At 39.2% G+C, this 22,101-nt stretch overlaps 1 protein-coding gene across 3 annotated transcripts in view; it reads left to right on the top strand.

Annotated features, from left to right (window-relative positions):
* The window catches only part of EPB41L4B (erythrocyte membrane protein band 4.1 like 4B), a 166,839-nt gene that overhangs the window by 52,128 nt on the left and 92,610 nt on the right, over nt 1–22,101 (top strand). For all 3 annotated transcript variants that reach the window (XM_042868648.1, XM_042868647.1, XM_042868649.1), the window contains exons 3-6: nt 13,200–13,242; nt 15,410–15,488; nt 18,720–18,764; nt 19,513–19,565. In XM_042868648.1, the coding sequence (XP_042724582.1) occupies nt 13,200–13,242; nt 15,410–15,488; nt 18,720–18,764; nt 19,513–19,565 (220 nt within the window). The remainder of the gene's footprint in view (nt 1–13,199; nt 13,243–15,409; nt 15,489–18,719; nt 18,765–19,512; nt 19,566–22,101) is intronic.

Below are 22,101 nucleotides of genomic sequence, written 5' to 3'. Positions count from 1 at the left end.
CGACCTGCTCATTTCATTTGCATAGCAATTAATGCAGAGCCTCCCTGTGCCTCTGCATAGTGCCAGCCCTGCCACACAGTGGCAATTGCGGGACTGAGAGATTAAAGTCGCATAAACTCCTTGAGGCTCTAAGCCTTTGCCTTTTATTACGTATTCTTGCAACTCAAACATCTTTAAGCCGCTATTATAAATAAGAGAATACAGAATAGTCTTTGAGCAGTGGCAATTACTTCTGTGTTCCAAGGCTAACAGTCTTTCTGTGCGGTACGTTTCTTAGTAACTTTGCCGGAGTCAGACTAAGCAGTGTTGATAACTGGTTTGGAGAAGAAAATCATAATTAGAGCTTATCTGCTTATTGTTTGAACAGTTCGTTCTTAATACAAAAATAAAAGTCTTTGATACAACCAAAATGCCATAATGTTGGAAAAAGCAAGATGTTAGCAGTAAGACAGGAAATACTTATAAAGACTATCCAGTGAAATTTGCATTAGCTCGTATCATGTATTGTTTGAAGATATCTATGAATAGAAGGATGTAGAGAATCACTTAATCAAAAGAGCTTTTAATGGGTTTATACTAAAGCAGAACTTTGCATATTGTTGCAATTCATTTATCTGGTACTTCATCCAGAAGCAGAAATACCAGGGGAAGACAGGTGTTGTTTTGATAGTGTGTGGAAGAACTTCACGTAATGGAAAATCCTTATTTTTAAGTGAGATCATTGGTCACCACCCTCCACGACTGGCCAATCAGTCAGTTTTCAATCCCACCTCACTGTATGCTTTTCGGTTGCTCCTGTTTGTGGAAGGGCAAGAAGAGAAAAGAAAAGTGAAGAAAAGGAGACAGGAGTCAAAGAAACAATGATTATCACTAGGCTCTCCCTATCTTTCTTGTTCAACTAATTGTAACAACTTACACAGGGAAGCAGTGCTCGGGATGATTCTCAGTCAAATGTAGGAGGTCTCTGAAATGTTTTAGTGGTAATTGAAAGTTTGGGCTTTTGGTTACACGTGTGGGACGTGTGTGTTACAGCAAAGCAGGAAGACTTGAAAGTGTTTGTCAAGGCTGGAGATTGCAATTGTCAAATCTTGTGAGACTACCCTCCATGAGTTGAGTTGCCATGAGGAAGTAGTGTTTGTGCTTTTAGTTTGTTTGCTTTCTGGGGGTTGGGAGTGGGTTGGGGGGGAGGAGCTGTTCTGTGTGAAGCATTCCATGGTTATTTGGGGTTCCTGACATTTATTTGAAATTGTTGGTAGCTAATGATTACTCATTTTTGTTCGTTCTTTATCTCTTACTCCAGATTATCATAAAAACCTGTGGTTTGCTGCTTTTTGTGAGCTGCAATATATTCTATCAGAATACAGATCTCTCCTTCTGTGGTGGCATTCTTTGTCCTAGTTGTCTGTCCTGTGATAGCAAAAGGAATGCCATCCCAGTCTCCTTTGTTTTACATGAATTCCAAACAAAAAGATTGCCATCGTTGAATAGGTTGAAATTTCTTTTTGTTTACTTCATGATTGTTCCTGTTCATGAGAATGTTTATAGAGTTGTTGAGAAGGAAAAAAATTGATGCATACTTGCTTTTTGTTTATTTCCAAATGAGCTGCTGCAATCTTTCAGGTGTGAAACATTAGCTGGGAATGCATGGAAACAAAAGCATTAATACTTTTTTAATAAAAATAGAAAAGTCTCAGTGAACATCTAACTCCTTTATGTTATCTCTAATGTCACAAAGGCTCCTTATCCCTAGCTTAAAGAAGGGCCTTGTGAAATAGCCTTTCACAGCTGGATACATACCACAGAATCACAGAATGGCCAGAGTTGGAAGGGATCTCAAATATCATGAATCTCCAACCCCCTTGCCGCATGCAGGGCCACCAACTTCCACATTTAATACTAAACCAGGCTGCCCAGGGCCCCATCCAATATGGCCTTGAACACCTCCAGGGACGGGACATCCACAACCCTTTAGGTACTGAAAGGCTGCCATGAGGTCACCCCGCAGCCTTCTTTTCTCCAGGCTGAACAAGCCCAGCTCCCTCAGCCTGTCTTTGTAGGGGAGGTGCTCCAGTCCCCTGATCATCTTCAAGGCCCTCCTCTGAACCCTCTTCAGCAGCTCCCTGTCTTTCATATGTTGCACTCTGCAGACAGCTGTGCCATGTTGGATGTATGTGCGCATGCAGTGAATGTATTGGGCACGTTGGGAAGTGCTGGATTTTTGAAGTGGACAACATGACTTTTGTGCAAGATCAGCCTAGCAGGTGCTGGTGGCTATGATAGGGGCCAGAGTTTCCTAAAGAGATGAGAGGCAGGACTCCTGTAGTGAGTTGTCCTGATAAGCTGCATTTTTGTCTGACTTCTTAATATTGACCAGTTCCTGAATAGGGTTTTGGTTTATTTACAATGAAAACTGAGAAGATAGTGGTGGGAGAAAATGGAGAAGAGTGGTTTTTGTGAAAGCAGTATTCCAAGTAAGAAAATAGAAGGAATGTGAAACAGCAAGAACTACGTAGCCCTTAACATCCATCATTCACTACAACCATCAACAATATATTGGAATCTCACTGACAGGACATTGAAATCTTCATCTGTATGGAAGGTGCCCTTGTCCCGGTTTCTGTAAAGGTCGGGATCATATATGCTTTGCCACATAGTTTTCCAACACTGCCGTGTAAAGTAATCAGGACAACAAAAAATAATATCCTAAAGCTTTTTTCCGTACACTAAAAACTAGATTCATGGATGTTTCAGTATCTATTGGCTCAGAGCCCTGCTATATCAGAATTTTCTTTTAAGGGTTTATTGTCATTCAAATCAGGAGTTTTTATCCAGCTGCTTGCTTTTGATAGTACTACTATTATTTTTCTTAATTGTGTGAGGGATGTGGAAAAAAGTACGACTCAAACCTAGTCAATTAACCTCATATTGTGTTATCTGGGAGTCTTTTTCCCTATGCACTGAGTGATACTGTAACTATGAGTGCTTGCTAAGCAGGAGAAGAAAATAGGGAAAAGCCTTACCATTTGATACATTGATATTGAGAGAAAGGGACTGGTAAATACTTTAGTAACGCAAAAGATTTCCTTTTCTGCTTCTGGCAGAAACATCTCATTTCCCCTTAAGTAAGTGCCCTTAAATAAACCATCAAATTAATCTGTGACTCTGCTTCCCCTCCCTGAATCTCTTATTTCTCTGGATTATAAGCTCTTTGGGATTGTGGTTGTTGCAAGCTGTGTGTGTATGGATTGTAGCCCAGAGCAACAAATACAGAGCACAGCTGGAGTGTATCAAGAGCTGTGCAGGTAACAATATCACGTATACTCAGTGCACTGACAACTAATAGTGATGGTGATATGAATGCCAGCTCAGTAACTGTTCAAAGGCAGCTTGGCTGACTTCACAGAAATGCTTAACATCTGAAGAATAACTACTACTAGCTGCAGCTGTCCAAGCCTGTACTGTAGTCCGTGACCATTTTATGACAGACTCTGAAACATTAAGAATTCCAATGTTTAGTTTTCCAGCAGCCTTCGCTATTTCAGAAGGGCTGGAGACCATTTCCTAGTATAGACTTGAGAAGCAGCCATGCAGGAGAGGCAGGCGGTCATGACTGCCTATTAGTGATGCTTCTCTACCTCTCATTAGGTGTATAGAAGTCAAATGTTCCGTTGAGGACTGAATAGATTTTGCTGTTTGTACGACTGCAACAGAAGTTGAAGTGGTTTCCTTTCTTTTCTCTCACAGATTTAGTCAGGTTTGTTGTCTGTTTGTTACAAATTGTTTCAGTTTATTTTTGTAGGGTGCAAGAAGTGTTTGGGGACAGGCTTCAGAAGGCAATTTTGTTTTTATTGCTGAAATTGATTTTGAGTGGCATTAGCTTTCTTCATTTTTATAATAACTCTAATGAAAACCATGCTCCACTAGACAATGTATTTATATAACTTTGGGGTTCTTTTTTTTTTATTTCTGGCACAGAAAATTTCACCATCAAAAGGAAAAATCTTGCACATGCAGTTGTTTTGTGTGATAGCGATTATCAATCTTGACATTCACTTATGTTCTGCTTCTGTTACTTCAAGTCTGCAAAGCCAAATCTTGCTTGGGCTAAAGCAGATTGATTATCATATACGTATGAATAAGGATAGGATAATGGTCTTGGAGGGTGCTCCTGTGACTCTCCATTATTCACGTGTTAGTTTATCTGGATTGCAGATAAACCATGTCATGTATCAAGATACTTCTGAAATGGCTCTGTACAGACTCAGACTAGGATACTCTAAGTTTTTATGAATGCCACTGCTTGGTTATATTGAATTCCAACATTCCAAAAATAATATTGTGCTTGGGATTTTTCTTTTTCAGTTCTTTCAGCCTCACTATTCATTGTGATAATTAAAATATTACCGTGGCAGGTTTTGAAATTCATGTGAGATTATTTGTGTTGAGTTTCAGTACATAAAATATGTCTCTTCAGGTAATCCATACACAGTGTGACCCTAAATGTGTTTTGAAATGGCATGTGCAGGGTCTCTATGGCAGCCTTTTCTTATTAAAGGATTACAAGTTAGTCTGTAGCTGTTAATCTAACTGATTTGGCAGTTCATTTGAACTGAAAGTTACCAATATGTTCTGAAAAGAAGAAAAATGTTTTGCACAACCACAGTCACCTTCAACACTTAAACTTGTTCTCATCCTGTAGTTCAGTGACCAGGAAAATGCCTTCTTCTGACTTTAGAAAAGCCCTGAGAAAATATTTGCTCTGCATCTGAGTCTCAACATGCTGTGCTTAGAAAACAAGACTCCTGGAACAGGAAGTAATCGCATCACATTTTTTCTGCTCTAGCCAGGCATGAAATGTAGACATCTGTATTGCCTTTGAGATAAACATAATCATTAGATTTGTGAGTTTTTCTGACGGTGATTTAGTAGAGCACTTTTTCAGACTGGTATTGTAGATTACTGAAGTACTACGGACTATTTCTAAGGACTTCACAGAAGTGAACTAAGTGGAGAAAAAAGTAACACTACTGGCAGCAAGTTTGAATTAACTATACAAGTGTCATCCCCTCTGTGGTAACATTTTTAGGAGCTTGCATTGGGAGAGACAGAAAATTTTCTGGCCGTCTGCAAGAATTTTTCTTAGAACACAGGAGTAAAAACCCTTTTCCTTCCAAACATAGCTTGTACTTAAATATTTTCTTAGCTTATCTTACCTCTGTAACATTACTACTAACAGCAGCTGTTGCACCATTTTTGTTTTTTAATTCAGAGGAAAGTTGCCTCTGTGGTATTCATGGTCCAGAAACATGGCAGATTGTTTTCATCTGGTATCATAATCTACACTTATTAGACCATGACTAATTCCTTTAACTCAATTAATTCAAGATTTTTCCATAGAGAACATAATAGTACAGAAAAGTCTCATGTGCATTTACCATTTATGGAACCTTGCAAGTATATAAGTTTAAAACAAAAACAAAGAAAAACCTCTGTCAGAGAAATAATTCCCCTGCCAGTTCACAAGTTTACCAAACAAACTGGGGATGTTAGGAGGAGGGATAAGTAAGGGCAATTTCAGTACTCATTAAACAATAGCCTAGAAAAATCTTAAACTATTTTCCCATACCAATAGGAGATCTCATGGCAAAATAACTCTTATAGATTTCTCTTTTTTTTGTACTTCAGATGTATTCAGTGAAATTGGGAATTGTAGTACAATGAGATATAAATAACTCTTCTTCCACTCCTAGATTTCTTTTGTTGTAGGAACAAAGACCATATTTGTACTGAAACAGCACACATCAGGTGGCAAAGGATATTAGGAAGAGGAAACTAGGCCTATTAACTACAGAATAGTGCTCTCTCTCCGTTTCCAGCTCTGAGGTGTTCTCTCAAGTCTCCCACTGTCAAGCTTACTAGCAGTGTGTGATATGAAGCATTGCCTGTAGGAGCAGAAGATGCAGTTATGGAGCACATAAGTCAACCAGGCATATGCAAGTGCAAGCAATGAAAAAGGGGTATATTGAAGGGTAGAATTCATCGTAAGGGCTGCTGTCTGTCATCTTGGAGCAGTCATGATGCTCAGTGAACAATCCTGAGCACTTGAAAAAGGCAAGCATTTGGAACATATCCAGCACAGGCAAATAAAGAGGATCCAAAAGCAAACCAGCTGATATAACACTCTCTTCATTATATGGGAAATTGAGGGACAACATCTGCCAGAAGATCACATGAAGGAAAAGGTGGCAGTGGAAACATCTAGCCATGTTTCAGATACCTCTGAAGACAGAGATTCCACAGCCTCTCTGGACAACTCTTCTGTAAAATCACCCTTGTTGTGGATAACCTTTTCCTTTAATTAGCTTTAATGTATTCATCTGCAAATGTGGGCATGGTGCTGCTTGTCCTTCTGCCAAGGAACATCCCCAAGAAGACTCAGGCTTCCCCTCTTCTACACCTTCCCAGTAGACAGCTGTAGCCTTCTTTCCTTAATGCAAACCCTCCTGTCCACCATTGGATGCTATGTACACTATCTTGAATGTGGGGTCAACACTACATAGATCAGGATCTTTCCTGTACTGGGGAGACAAGGGGATGGAGGAGTCCAGATATAGTTACAAAAGTGCCAAATAAGAAAGGAAAGTTTTTACTGATCTGCATTTATTATTATTGCTATTCATTGTCCTGTCTTGGGAAGATCTCCTAATGAAGCATCTGAATGGACCTTAACGCTGATCTCCAGCACTTCCTGGCAGACCTGAAGTCTTCTGCGTCTCCAAAGCAGCAGCACTCTTCTACTTCTTTGACTAATCTGCTGCTGTTCCTTGTGCACCATCATGGAGGGTCTATCTTCATCTGCCAGCACCTGCAATGTATTCTTCAGTCTGAGAGACCCTCACATCCAGAACCCAAGGCCTATGCTGGCCCACTGAGGGAGCCTCTTGTCACCACAGTGCAGCAGCCAAAAGGAAGCCAACTCTACCTTTGCCAGATTTCTTGGGAATAAATGCAGAAAAGAGAAGACATCTCCAGAGGAGGCAGAGATGGGAGAGGAAGCTCTCCTGCAGACAAACATGCTGGATGTCAATGGATGGCCTCTCAGCTAATTTGCTGATTTGTGGAGGCTGTGTAGGTGGCATGGTGCTGGGCACCTGGACCTTTGATGTTGCTGTGACTGCACTACAGGGAGCCCTTGCAAGATGGTGTTGTTCTGGATCAACTGGGCTAAAGGTGGATCCACTTCCATTGGTTCTTCATCATGAAATGGATCCACCTCCATGTGTTCCACAACAGTGGGCACTATGCAGGCCATTGTACAGGCACTCTTCTACTACTTTGCAGGTCCCTTCTGCCTCAGTGGTTCTGAGAACCAGTTCTCTTTTTGCATATACAGGTGTGCAGCAGTTGCTCCAGGTCTTCTTCGTTCCAACCATGGCTGGTGATTGCCAGAGGTCTGGAAGCTCAGTGAGTGGTGGGCCAGACACAGGGGTGTTTTTTAGGGCCCAGAACAAAGGCTGGGTAACTACTCTGGCATAGGAAACCTCTGTGATGGCCACTGTGGTGATGAATGCAGTGTTGAATGGCTTGGAAGATGCCCTTTGTGGAAGAGGAACGTGGTCAGAAAGGTTGAGGGCCCTTTACTTAGGATGGATCCTCTGTGCTGTTTGACTTGCTAAAGAAAAAGGCTGTCTACTGAGCACAAGGACTGCCCTCCACCTCTTTTTCTACCCTTTTTTTCCATCTCCCTCCTCATCGCATATCTGGGGTTCCTGTGCCTCAAGATAGTAGGAAAAATATTTGTAGAGGTTCAGAGCAATCCACCACTGCCCACCACCTTCCCCCTCTTTCCCCTCCACTGTCATGGCTCCTCGTCAAGTGGTGTAGCTCCCTGTACTCAACAGGAGCTGAGAGGGGACAGAGCTTCCACATGTCCCACAGGAGAGAAAGGAAGGCATGGCCGGCCTGCACAAAGTTTCCCAGTTGTCAGTAAAGGCACTGATTACGGTCAAGTGCTGTGTGAGCCCTTCCTTACTGTCCCCAACACCTACCCCTGCCCTAGGAGTATGCAAGTGCCGTGTCTTGTATCCTGAGCCCCCAGGGAGAAAAGGAGAAGACCCAGCCTCCCCTAGGCTGTGTTACTGGCTATACAGAGAGTCTGTTGGGAGGCAACTGGAGTCCTTGCAGCCTGGAAAAGTGGGGTGTTAGAGAAAGATCAGTATGAGCTGCCCCTTGATCTCTTCTTTAAATTCAAGAATGAATCACACCACTTTTCCGGTATCTCAGCTCCTCATTTGCAGGAAAAGCTCTCCTGTCTGGTTGGAAGAATCATTAGCAGCTTCAGGCTTCTCTTTCGGGGCCTTCTCTTCTCTATCATGCACCACCATGTGTTGCTTTTCCTCTTACAGCCACAGGGCTTTTTCTACAGAGCTGTTCCTCAGTCAATCCCAATGTTGCATGCACACCCACTGTGGGCACTTGCTGCTGTAGTTATCTGTTTTGATCTCATAGAATCCTCATTAAAATAATTTCTTTAGCCGCTTGAGGTCCCTGACTGTAAAAGTGTACACTGCCTGCTTAGCAGCTCTGTGATTTGGATTCATCAATAGCCTTATTGAGGTGCATTCAGCCACATCACGTCAATTACTAGTAAATATATTAAGCTTTGTTGACCATACTGTTCATTAAATCTTGTATTCAAAAAGTTCAAAAAGTTGTACTTCAGCAATTTATTTGAAAACTGTTTTGCTCTGTCTACATTTTCAATTTCAACATAACTTTCTAGGATGGGTCAGAGAAGTTCATATGGATTTATAAAGAACAATCTTTTCATTGAAAAGAAAGAGCTTGAAACTCTTGGGAGCAGGCAATATTTCTAACTAACGTGCTTGAGTAGTCCCTGGTTCTCTGTGCAACTTCAGTTCTGGTCCGTTTCTGTCACTACTACAATATTTAAAAGGTGACCTTGAGAAGAAAAAAACAGTTAATTCTCTTCTGTTACTTTTTATGCTAATGATGTATAGACAAAGCCCAAAACTGTGGTTAATTGGGTAGGGTTTTCATTGGACTTTTTTTTTTCCCCTTTTTTTTTCCCCCCGTTTTTTGTTGTTTTAGGGAGGCAGATGATTCCTTCCTCCTGTATGTTAGGATTTTACCTGCTCTGCTTTAGAAAGCCACATGGCTAATGGCAGACAAATAGATTTTAGGGGCCTCGGAAATCAGATGGCAGAAAGATGTGGGAAGGGTAATTAAATTCTGATTTAAAAGTTGCCAGTTTTTATATAGAATGCCTTCTTTTCTGAAGTTGAGCATTTAACACTGCTTTGGATTCTTCTCCACCGCTATTCCTTCAATAATTGCTTGAGAAAGCATTTAAGCAATACTTTTACACAGCAAATAAGACTTCCAATGAGAATGAGCTTTCTGCTTCTGAAAGTTAAGTATATAAATAAGGAAAAGCAGTCTATTTAAGATGTTCTTCATGCATTTTAATCTAGCAAAGCAAGTTAGCCAAAAAAAAAAAAAGGGTCAAACCCAATTTTTTTCCTTTACAGGTCACCTTTGAGGGCTGTATAGATCAAGACCAGGACTTTTCATTCTTTTATGAAGCAAGTGGGGAGCCAGTGGAATTTGGAAAGCACAGGTGTGTGATGGGTTTGTGTCAACTTGTGGTATCCCCCCCTTCTAGTCACCGTTTAGCAGTCATTGTGGTCCTCATGCAGACTGCTTCAGTAACTACAGATTATCTGCTATATCTTGACACAAATACATCTTTGCCTTCCTGTATGACAACCAGATTTTGAGAAACAATATTGATTGCTACCACTGAAGAAGTGTGAAGGTATTTTTCATCTTCAGTTAGATGAAGTGATCTTTCATTTCTGTAGTTGCCTGACAGAAATTTCAAATGCTTTCTTAAAAATTCACCCTGTTAATCCCCACCAGTGACTGCTGTTTTACATTAATTAATGCAACAGGAAACATTATTCATTTGACAATAGGAAAAACAAACAAAAAAGAATTATACTGAGATTAACTAGGAATAAAAGGAGGCTAATCCAGCAATTGAAGTTCTAGTTTACCCATCAAAATGAAGAGTCACAGGATCTTGTTTGCCTGCAGCCTGACAGGCTTTTGTTTTTGCGGCTGTTTTCCTTTACTGTGGGCAGAATAGCTTAGAAGCTATCTTTCTGTTGTAAAACCGTCTTAAACCTACTAAACTTTTTCCTTTTCCTTGTTCTGCACTGATGCTTTTGAGTTTAGTCTGGATATGTATCATTGTACTGTTGAAGTGTACACTGTAACATCCAAAGTTATGACTCTTTGGGTTTGCATCCTGAAATAATGTGCAGTTCTTTAGCCAGAGCAGTTGCTTAGGTAGAGGCATAGTCATTAGGTTCTGAGAGAATAGAAGTTCCCTCCATTTTCATTCACTTCCTACTTAACCCTTTTCACTTCCAGGTTCAGAAGTCAACAAGCAGCAGGTAATCAAGTTCAAACTTTTTTGGCTGTAGCTAGAATGCCATGCAATCTTCAACTGAGTGTTTGGAGGTTTTCTTGTGGTTCATTAAGAAGTGTTTTTGAGAACACTTGCCAAACCTTGGAAGGTATTCAAGACCAGAACTCTCAACTGTACTGTTTGTCGCCTCACAGGACAATATTTGGTTTTGTCAACACGCATACTGTGTTCTGCTTACAACTATCTGGGCAGTTTATGTGAAAGGGAGTAATAGGATGACACCACTTGAGCTTACAGGACACCTGGAAAGCTGGCATGATTTCCAGTGTGAAGAAATTCTCTGTATCTGAAACGTTGGAATTTGGTCTGGTTTTGACAGAAGTAGCACAAAATATTTGACTTAAATTGGCATTAGTTCACAAATCTGCATGAGTGCTGCTGGGTCTAGGAACTCTAGGCCACAAGTACTACCAGTCCATGTCCAACCACTATATTTTCACTTTGAGACCTGTGTGGTGGCCCTTTCACAATGGTGTGCCATTTGGGATGGGGATAAGTCTTTCTTCGGGAGATGAGCTTAATGTGTGTTGTGTTTTATCTCCTGGATAAGCTGTCTGGCTGCTTGGGTATGGAGAATAGCCTCCTAGCTAAGTTACATCTTGTTTAAGGGTGTGAATGAGTAATTTCTGAAGTCTTGTTAGTTATTTTTCAGCCTTTAAAGTATTTACATTTATGATTCAGAAGGTGTTGTTATTTGAGTTTTAGTTTACTTAGAGCACCACATTCCAAGATTGGGACTGTCATATTAACTGATATTTCATTGGAAATTATGAAGAGGCATCAGAGGATTTTTGTCTGTAGGGTAGATGTTTTTTTGTATTTGTTTTATTAATGTTGAAGATAAGGCTTTTTTCTAATGGAATCGGGATATACTAGCTTTGTGACTAATTCATCTGTAGCCAAAAAGAATAGTGTGGTGAGACAATTCTGCAGTTAGGTATTTGAAACATAAGAATTTACTCTACGCTGGAGGTATGAAAGACTTCTACAATTTTACTTTTTTTTTTTTTTTAACATTAATCATTTTTCCTTATCAGAAATCTGAAATTTCATGAAACTTATGTGAACTGCTGTAGTTTCTGGTGTAATTCTTCATAAGAGAGTAAAGTAGAGACAAAATAAATTCCTTGCAACCCTACAGAATATCTAGTCATTTCTCAGACTGCAAGGACTTTCAATTTTCTTTGGCAGCCTCACTTACGGAGGTTTAGCAGGTCTCATGTAAATAAAAGCATCTTTAGAATAATTGTTCCATTTCTATTTCTCTCTCTCTCTCTCTCTCTTTTTTTTTTTTCTTAACATTTATTTAACTTAGAGGTCATAAACTGGCAAACTTTTGAGCTATACTCATCCACTTTGCTAAATGAATTTTTGCCTTGGCTTTAGGACATAATAAATACGTACCAACACTGTCATCACAGAATCATAAAATCCTTAGAGATGGAAGGGACCTTTAAAAGTCATCTGATCCTGCAATGAATGGGGACATCACAGCTAGATGAGGTAGCCCAGGACCTGATCCAGCCTCACGTTGAAAGTCTCCAGGGATGGGGCATCAACCACATCTCCGGGCAAACTGTGCCAGTGCCTCACGACCCTCACTGCAAAAGACTTTTCCTTACATCCAACCTAAATGTACCCTCTGAGCTTGAAGCTGTCTCTGCTTGTTCTGTCAACACAGACCCTGCTAAAGAGTCCGTCCGCTTCTTCCCTCTAGCTCTCTTTATTTATTATTTAGATTATCTAATAAATAGGTAGGTATTTAGCTGTAGGAGAGTGGTACAATGAGACAATAGGTAGTTGCTCAGATTCTCCTTTCCCCTGGAAGTACAAGTGCTTTTACAGGGAGAAAGGAAGGTGGTTTTGGTTTTGCTTTTTTTTTTTTTTTCTGCCAAAATTTTCTTCATTGGTGTCTATTATTTTGAAATAAATACTTACATATAGAAAAAGAGTACTTCACATCAGTCTGGATACTCTTTTATTACCTTATAGTAGGAGAATGTAGGTGGTATTACTTCAGCTCATATTTAGGACTTTGTGCAGCCACAAAGATTTAAACTAAATTTATACTTTATGGCTACTTGTTGGAGGTGCAGCTCATGCTGATAAGAGTGCATGAACTTTTCTGCAAAGCATACTTTTTTTGTCATCTTAGTTGTATCTGTTCAAGAGCATTTGAATGATACGTACATCATTTTTTCTGAAGTGCTTTAGTGAGTTTAAGTTGGGAGTTCATCCTTGTCTTGAAAAACTTGACCATGGAGCCATGGAAGGCCAAACAGTACAGGATCTGGAGGGTTTCCATGAGATGAAGGAGTTGAAAGAAGAATGAAAGCCAGGATTTTGGCCTGGGGACACTCCATGTGATATTTGAACCTGAAGATGAAAGTGTGTTTTCTTTGCATACTGCTGTCTTGAGATTTGGGATTTTAAATTTTCTCCTTTGAAAGAGTGAAACTTCCCTGGCTGTACTGATGCCTATAGCAGGCTTTCTTTCTTGGAAAAAGATGCTTGATGACTGGTAAATGTGCAGATAAACTGTGGCAAATGGGAAAAGCTGAGCAAATAAGCACAGCAATTTTACATTTTAAGAGATATTTTGCTTTAATGAGTTTTAATGTGATAACAAAATCTTGACATGGAGCTGCTTTTAAATCTGGATTTTTTTTTTTTCTTTTTCTAGCATTGGTTGGACCATTCTAAATTCATTAAGAAACAGATAAAAAGTAAGTACCACGTCTCTGCCTATTTCCTTAAGAGTTTGGAGTATTTTAACACGGTTGTGTAAATATGACCTTTAACAGATTGAATATTTCTTAGAAAATAGATTTAATTTAATGGTTAATTGGCTGGCACAGATATCAAAATGCAAGTTCACGTATAAGGAATAGATCAGTCTTCTGTACCCTCGTTAAATATGTCCTGTTTCTTTGAGGCAGAGTAGGTTGCCAGGTAATTTCAGCCTGCTCTGTGAAAGCAGGTTGCCTGGACACAGATCTCAGTATCTGTCACTGCTTGTGATCCAAAACAGGCTTTGTGATTTATTTATTTATTTTCCCTTCCAAGGAGTAAATGGAAAATATTTTATTCTATAGATTTCACCATCTTTTTGTACTTTTTATTAAAACTAGCAGAAATACATGGCTTTTTTTCAAAGGGAGTTTTGAGTGGAAGGGTTGAGTTTGGGTTTCCTCATTGAGTTTTCTGTGGCTAAGGTGAGCAAGTTGTTCCTGCAGCTCTAACAATTCGGTTGCAGGCTTGGGCAGTACAGGGCAGTACTAACCTGTTTTGTTAATAACTCTTGTAGACAACAGCCATAGGCCAACTGATAATATTGCTTCCATGAAATTAAAATATGGTGTTTTTCAAGGAAGTTGTGGGTTTTGTAAACAGGTAAACAGTCTTGATTGCTTCAGTGATGCTTTACCTTTCTCTCTAACAAGCATCAAAATAAGCAGAACATTTCTGAAACTCATGAAGCTTTTCTTCAAAGGCCTTTAAAAGACAGTTTGCTTTCACTCCACACTGGGGCGTCAGTCTGCTAGAATATATTGTAAAGATACTTGCTATGTGTAATTTTTTGTTGGTTGGCCTTCTCTTGCTGTTCATAGCATTGTGAACAGCTTTACCTTAAGTGGCAAAGTGATTTCCAGGTGCACTTCCTGTAATTTCTTTGTACTTTCCTGATCTTTCTTTAAATGTAGAGAATCTACAATTTTGTAACACCTCCAAGCAGTTAAGGTGCAGTTTTGTCTGTGCATAATCTTGAAAGTCCCTGTATTTAAAGCAGATTGTCTAAACCCTGGTCTGAGGAACCCCTGAAGAGTAAAGCAACTTGAGGAGTGTTCTAAAGATGTGTCTCGCAACAGAATACATTTCATTACCTTTCGTTCAGTGGGTGCTTTGGGAAGAGTTCCACTTTCGGGACAGATGTTACTTAGTGCTCTTTTTTGCCCCCTGACAGTGGGCAGGTAAGAGTCATTATCCTGCTGATGCTGATCTACCAGTGGTGCCCAAATGTCAGCCTGGCGTACTGTAACCTATGTCTTCTTGGAACTATCCTTGGAGACAGAATCAAAGATTTAATAATCAGAGTTTTTGCATCAAGTCTTTTACAAAAGTAAATCATTAGTCGGCACATATATGCCATGTTGATATAGTGCTACTACAAAACTAGGTGAAAAATAGTCATTTTTCCAGCACTTAAGATAATTGCAGACTGTGGTCCTACCAGATGAGGTTTAGGCAGATAAGAATGCATTGGGTAGTCTCATATTAGTAGGGTAACATTTTATTATTTACGTCTACACAGAAAATCAGACCTAGTGTCTGCCTTCTGGCATAGGAAATGATGATGCTTGCATCTTCACTTCATGTAATTTCCTAGCTTTCTGTGTTTCTTAAGGCTGTGTGTGTTTCAGAATCATTTTCAGCACTTTTCACCTCATTTCTCTTACTTTTTCTCCTTCAATTGTATCCATTTAATGAAAGCGGATCTACTGGATTTTTTTTTAATTGTTTGTACCTTGTAGCAAGAAGCATGGCTCTCTCCCTCTCATTCCCTCCAATTTCCCCCACCCCTCAGAAGTGTATATGAAATTTAACACTGAACAAAAATGTGTTTCCCAAATGTATTGGTTTTTTTTTTTTTTTTATTAAGTAATGATTAAGGTATCTTAAGGTGTGGTAAGCATCTACATTTCTGTAATCAGCATTGCATGTCTTTTAAAATTTTATCACATTAAATACTTGGTTCTCTTTTCCGAAGAATTTAAAAGCATACTTCATTTTGGGTTTCTTTGGTTGTGGGGTGGTGGTGGTTGTTCAGCTTTAGCAAAACTTCAGTAGCGTAAACTTTTTTTTTTTCTCCTTTTAAAATCTCTGCATATACAGTTGGACCTCCGTACACATTGCATTTTCGAATTAAATACTATTCATCAGAACCGAACAACCTTCATGAGGAGTTTACAAGGTAGGTTCTATGCATGGTTCGATGAGTGACTGGCAGAAGGGTAAATTAGGTATCTAAAATACATGGGAGCCCATTAAGGCAGCAATTTGAGCTTTCTTACCAAGAGTGGTCATTTTGTCTGACTTCCTGGCTGTTCTCTTGCTATTAGAGAAATGTCTTCTTTTTTTTTTATTTGCTGCCAAAATACATCTGAGGACCCCTCCAAGTATCTTAGCCTGTAAAAGATGTGGTAGCAAGTCTGAGGTTAGTGAAGAAAAGTGAAATAGATGACTTGAGTTGGCTGGTTGGCTGGTTGAATCACTTTCCCACAAATTCTTTGTGGGGCAGAAGGTATATGAAGTCTAAATTGTGTAAAGATTTTTTAAAATAGGTAGCGATCTTTTGTTTTGATCTCATGGGCTGTCTTCTTGGCCATGAGGGTTATCCCTTGCTTGGTTCATAGCATTCTGGGCTGATCTAGAGGATACTGTGAAAATTGGGAAAGGCACAACTGGAGAGAGGGTAGCTGATTTTGTACTGATTTCTTTGTCTTCTTTCTATGGTAATCATCTTTCTTAATGTTCCTTTACAATCTTTCTTTTCCTCACACTGGGGGCACTTTCAATAGCTTCTACTTTTCTTGGCAAAAATTACCATCGTTCCAATCAGACTAAGATGTGTAAAGATTGTTGATTGTTTAGTTCATGTGCCTGCGATGTTTATATGAAACTCAGGTCTACAGGCCTACATCTGTTGTCTCCTTTCCTGTCTGCTCTATCGACCATGTTCTTTTTCTGCAGTCTCAGACAAGAAGATCAAAGAGCTAATTATCACCACCTTATTATGAGACTGCAATGTAGGCCCTAGTATGCATTATCAATTTAGTGCAGCAGTATTAATCCAATAGAAGGCCGTATTCATATACGTTACATAATTAACTCATAGTACTCCCTGCCAGTTACATAATTGAGTATAAGATCTTTGTTCAAAAACCAAGATGACTTTTGGGCCTCTCTAATGAGAAAATGCAGTTAAGTTAGTAGGAATAATATGTATTTTCTCAAAATTGATATGTCTTCATATATCAGGGTACATCTGACAAGTATTACATTTCCCCTGCAGTCAAATTATCCCATTACTGTCTACCACAAGATTTCTTTCATAATCCTCTGGAGCATATGATCCTAGTCACTGTGAGATGTGGGTTTCAGAGCTATGTGATCACTGCTGTGATCAAGTAAGACGTTTCCTCTGCAAGTATTAACCTCTGCTGCTCTGTGATCTAATTATTACTGAAAGTTGTAGCATTTCTGAAGACTGTTTTAATTAGACCAGCACTTCAATTAGCTAAATTTTCAGTGCTATGATTATTTTTTTTTAATTATAAATTTGACAGAAAACCATAGTGAAACTGTGGAAGAAAAATGAAAATGAGTTGAAGATTGATTTTACTGTTCATTCATACTGGGGAAGAAGTAATTTTGGGTGCTGGTTTTCTTAATTATTATTTTTTTAAGAATCCTTATGTTGGTTGGCTCATATTTTCTATGTACCACGTGGAGTTAAAAAGTAAAGATTAACAACTGTATACTCAGAATTATTCCAAGCCGGAGTAAGAGGAGGAGGAAAAATGTTCATTACCAACAATCATAAATGGCCTGGTTGGGGAGGGAGAGGAGTTCTTGGAGATTCCTTGTGCAGACTGGTTTTTCAATAGGCACCAGTTCCTAGTGAAGCTGTAAACATCACATTTTCATAACTAGCACGGTAATGGAGAAGTGTTGAAACCCTTCACCCACTCTGTCCTTTTCTGATTTGAAAACGCAACTGAAGCCCAGTGCATTTTGGAAGACATCTGTTGTCACTTTTGTGGGACCTTGATTAAGTTAACGTTGAAAAACAACAGAGGAACGTGTCTGTACATGTGTTTTGTGGAGAATTTTAAGGTATTCTGCTGATTTGGAATATCAATAATTGAAATGCAAATGCTTGTCTGTTGGCATGCAGAAGCAAAAGTAAGCCATCCCCAGCAGTGCAGAGCTGCAGCGCTCTATAGGCAAGTTGGCACTGAGAGAACTACTGCTCAGATTTTTATTGCAAAATTAGATGAGTTCATAGGATTGCGAATCATCAGGGAAAAAAAATAAGAGCAGGAAACGTACTTGTCTGTCTTTAATCTGTGTGTGCACATATCCAGATTTGATTGGCAAGTCAGATATTAGCCAAGTATGTGAATTAGACGTGTGACATGGAACTAATGTGGATAAATCTCACTTTACATCAAGAAGTACTTTTAATCTTACTTTTCAGTTTTATCCTCCTTCCTGATTCCAGCTGCACGTTCTTCATCACCTTAACAGCACGTCTCCCGTGATGCAAAGCATGTTGTCTTTCTAGCATCTTTTATGAAGATAGGTTTGCATCCGCTTGGTTGACTGTCAGCAGTGCTTCATGCTCTCTTCTCTTGATTCACTCATGGCAAGCTCCACCCCTCAGTTTCCAGTGCAGTGCAGAGCCTGCTTGTGCCATCCTGTCCTGTACAGAGTTCTTGCATGGCCTGAAGCACTTCTGCATGCCTCATACCTAAGCTCTGAGTGGCTGTGAAACATGAAGCACGCCTAGAGCTGAAGATTAACAGGAGCTTAAAAAACTGCTGTTCGCAGGCTGTAAATACCTACTTATAACATAAATAAACCTGTGGGCTCTGTGGAATTCACATTTCTCTTATTCAGAACTTTTCTAGTATTAAAAGTGAAAGTACAGTCTGAACTTTTCCTTTTGCTCTGCTTGAACTTCTTCCATGTTCTGTATCTCTTACTGAGGAGGTAGCACTGAAAGTCTGGCAGTTGTTTGTGTCCCATAGTTCTGAGTTTGCCTGAATTGGGCAACACCTAGTTCAGAAAAATGTCAGTGTGTCGATAAGTTTTAGATAGCCCTGTTGTGTGCTCAGAGTGGGGCATTGTTTCATTGCTACCTAAACAGAATTGCCTTGAACAGTGTCCTGGGTGCAAGCAGTAGGTGAAGAATGGTCACTACTTTCTGATTATGGTGAAAGTTAGGGGAACTTTGAAGGTGGTAAGGTACATCCAAGTGACCCCAAAGACCCTTTTCATTTAAGAGAAAATAAAGTGTCTATTTAAATGACTGTTATCTATAAGTGACTATTTAGTGAGTTGGGATATTTTTCCTGACTCTGGTGCTGGAAAGACTGCACAAGGATTTTACTTTTGACTTTGTGTTTTTATTTGTTAGGTACCTGTTTGTATTACAGCTCCGACAAGACATTCTTTCAGGGAAGTAAGTACCTCTCTGCTGTTGCAGCTGTAATTTGAAATATTCATCTCTTCGTGATCTTTAGTTAATCTCTTGGTGATTTGAATTTTTTCTTTAACTGTTTGATCTTGTTCTTCGTGGTGTTCTTGCACAGGTTGTAAACAAGGTGTGGAGATCCATATGCATTTCCTCCTTTAGAATACAGAAACATATAACATGTGCATTATGACTATATTACTGAAAAATAAAATGGGTAAAAACCTTTTAGGGATTGACTAGCGTACAGAAATATATGAAGAGGACAAAGCCTGTCCTGACTTCCGTGTCTTTAGCTTGCCATATTTTTCAGTCTGACAGGTAACAAGAGGAAGAAAAGATGAAGTGCAACACTCCTTGTGCAAGAGAAGTCTTCAAAAAAAATTTTTGTATGCTTACAGTCGCACCCTGGCCAATAAATTCATATCTGATCTATATTGTTTTTAATTAAAAAATAATAAAAACAACATGGTTGCCTTTTATTAGTTCAAGCTTGCTTTATGATTGATCGTATGTGTTTCATCCTGTTGAGAATGTACTAAATGAAAGAATAATCACATGCAAGTAAAATTAATCTTAGATTATCTATATCACTAGTGGTTTGTGGTTTCAGTGTTCTAGTGAAAGTTAACGTGTTCAATTCATCTCTGAGTACCTTTAAGTAGCAAGAAGTCACGGAAAATTAAAATACATTATTTTTATAGCTTGTTTTTTTTTTGTTTCTTTTGTTTTTAAGACTGAAATGCCCTTATGAAACGGCTGTTGAACTAGCAGCTCTGTGTCTTCAAGGTATGCAGTCTTTTCTAAGTGATTTGTCTTAACATATTTAAAACACTCACTTGCTGGTTTTCTTTTCAGTCTTTGTTACTAATGAGTTTTCATTGACAGCATTTTGATGGCGTTCCTTTACTTGAGGAGAAGAATTTCAGGGGCATCTCTTTAGTGCATTCTTTCAGTTCATAACTTCTGAGCTCTATTAGCCCAGGTTAGCACGTCTTGGGGAAGTAGCCTCAAAGGCATGAGCAGAGATTTCATGGAAACTTGGTGAGTTTGAGCAGGGAGTTAGAAACTCAAATAGTTTCCTAGTGGTGGAGAAGGTGTGGTGTGTGCACGGTGTTGTTACCTGTTCAGCCTGAAGAGAAGCTGGCCTGTCAGCATACACTTTATGGTATGCTGGTCCTTGCAGGTCTGGTCTTGAACATGGGCTTCCTATTGCCAGACCAGTACTTAAAAGAAGTCCTCTGCAGTATGTGGAACAGGAGATGGTTATAGCACAAGGGAGGGAATGGCGCATACTGGAGAATTATGGAAGGGTGAGAACTAAAATTACTTCTGTGACAGAAGCAAGGACTACAAGATTTTTTTCCTACAATAGTGAAACACATTTTTATAAATACTCTGTTTCTGGTTATTTGTTATGCAGATAGAGAGGAAACTTGCATAATGAAACTCAGAATTCATTTTTTTCTAAAATAAAGTGTTGTGATCTGGATCGTTCTAGGCTTATAAGCAGCAAAATGAATTGAAGTGAAAAATACTGTTCTTGTACTGCTGGTGGCTGGCAATGACATATGGAGTTCTGAGGCAGAGCCTCTTAGTTTCATACAGCAATGAAGGTAACTCACTGGTTCTAGACAGACTCAACAGTTAAAACTGGGAATTCATTTCCAGACAGCAACAGATGTAAATCTTACTCCAGTGGCTTATGTCTTGGTTTCCATTTGAACCTGTCTGGGACAGCTCTGATTGTTAGGTGTGCAAAGAAGTACTGCAGGCAAACTCTGTGTGTGTTTTTAAGATGGAGAAGATCTGGCAGCCCATGTTTGATTTACTGCTTCCATTTTCACGGATAAAAACAATGGTAAACTCACCCCTGGTCTAAGCAAGGAGAACCAAGCAAAGAATAAATAGCTTGATGCCTCAACATTTTGGATAGTAATTATCACCTGTGATTACTATGTAAATGTAATAAGGAGCCATTAATCATCCATTTGTGGAATATAGGTATTTATAATGTCTCTAATCAAGCATCAAAACTAATACTTCTTGGCGCTGTTTGTGGGAACGTACCTAAATTTTGTTGGTGTTTTTATACTTTTCTGCTGTTTGTTTTCTCTATTTCAACATCATTGCAATACATTTCTCTGAAAATATTTTAGTTATTGCAACAAATTTATTTTCTCTGCTGGCATCTGCTATAATTAACATTTCTGTGTAACATGTATTACATTTTTGTCGATATTGGAAGCTTTTAATTAAGCAGAATAGTTTAAAGAAATGTCAAGTGGTTATTGTGTCCTCCTAGGTTACCCTTACTATAAAAAAATCTGATCTTCTCCTAGTGTGGCTTTCCTTAAATTGAGGAAAAAGCTAAAAAGCTATTTAGAAATTGGAGCCCTAAACTCTCTGAAAGAAAGGCTTTTTCTCTTTACGGGAAAGCTTTGAACTTCATTATGTTTTCTTCATAAAGGAGATCGTTCTGTTACTTCTTTCTTTGTCTCAAACAACAGCTTCATAGGTTGCTGTATGAACCATTTTTCAAACATAAACTGTTTTGTTGTCTGTCCTGTGAAGGAATTCTCTACAAGACAGTGTCAGTTTGCAGTATGGCATAATTTGTGAAGCAGATTCATACTTGCACGCTTCACTTAATCACAGAATCACCAAAGTTGGAAAAGACCTTCAAGATCATCCAGTCCAACCATCCACCATGGCACTCACAAATACCATGGTACTCACTGAACCATGTCCCTCAACACAAAATCCTAACGTTCCTTGAACGTCTCCACAGTCGGTGATTCCACCACCTCCCTGGGCAGCTCATTCCAGGGCTATATATGGTTATCCACATAGCAATTATAGTCAAAGAAACTTGAATCATCATTGGTAGAATAAGTTTCTAACTACCTCATTAGTCATGAATGGTTTTTGTATTTAAGCACATCTACTTCAGAAAATACTAAATAAACTCCAAGGAGAATATTTTCTCGCACCTCCAGTTTTCAATTTAAAATTGAAAGACCCCCAGTTCCCCCAGCCTTTGCTGGGGCAGGCTTTCCAATTCTTTGATCATCTTATTCATTGTTCTTTGGATCTTCTCCAGCCTGTCTGTATCTTTTTTTGTATAGTGGGGACAAAAATAGAGCACAGTGTTCTAGGTGTGGCCTGATAAATGTTGAGTAGAGCTTGGTAATTGCTCCCTTATCTCTGCTGGTGATGCCTTCTGCTGATGCAACCCAAAATCTTGTTGACTTTATTTACTCTATCAGCATTCTGTTCACTCACTGAATTTATCATCCACCAGGACCTCCAGAGCCAGACAGGC

The sequence above is a fragment of the Lagopus leucura genome, unplaced genomic scaffold (assembly GCF_019238085.1).
Source record: "Lagopus leucura isolate 7727_CA_CO unplaced genomic scaffold, USGS_WTPT01 Super-Scaffold_100002, whole genome shotgun sequence".
Taxonomy (NCBI): Eukaryota; Metazoa; Chordata; class Aves; order Galliformes; family Phasianidae; genus Lagopus; species Lagopus leucura.
The sequence above is the reverse complement of the archived record's forward strand: the minus strand, read 5'-3'. Positions and strand labels throughout refer to the sequence as shown.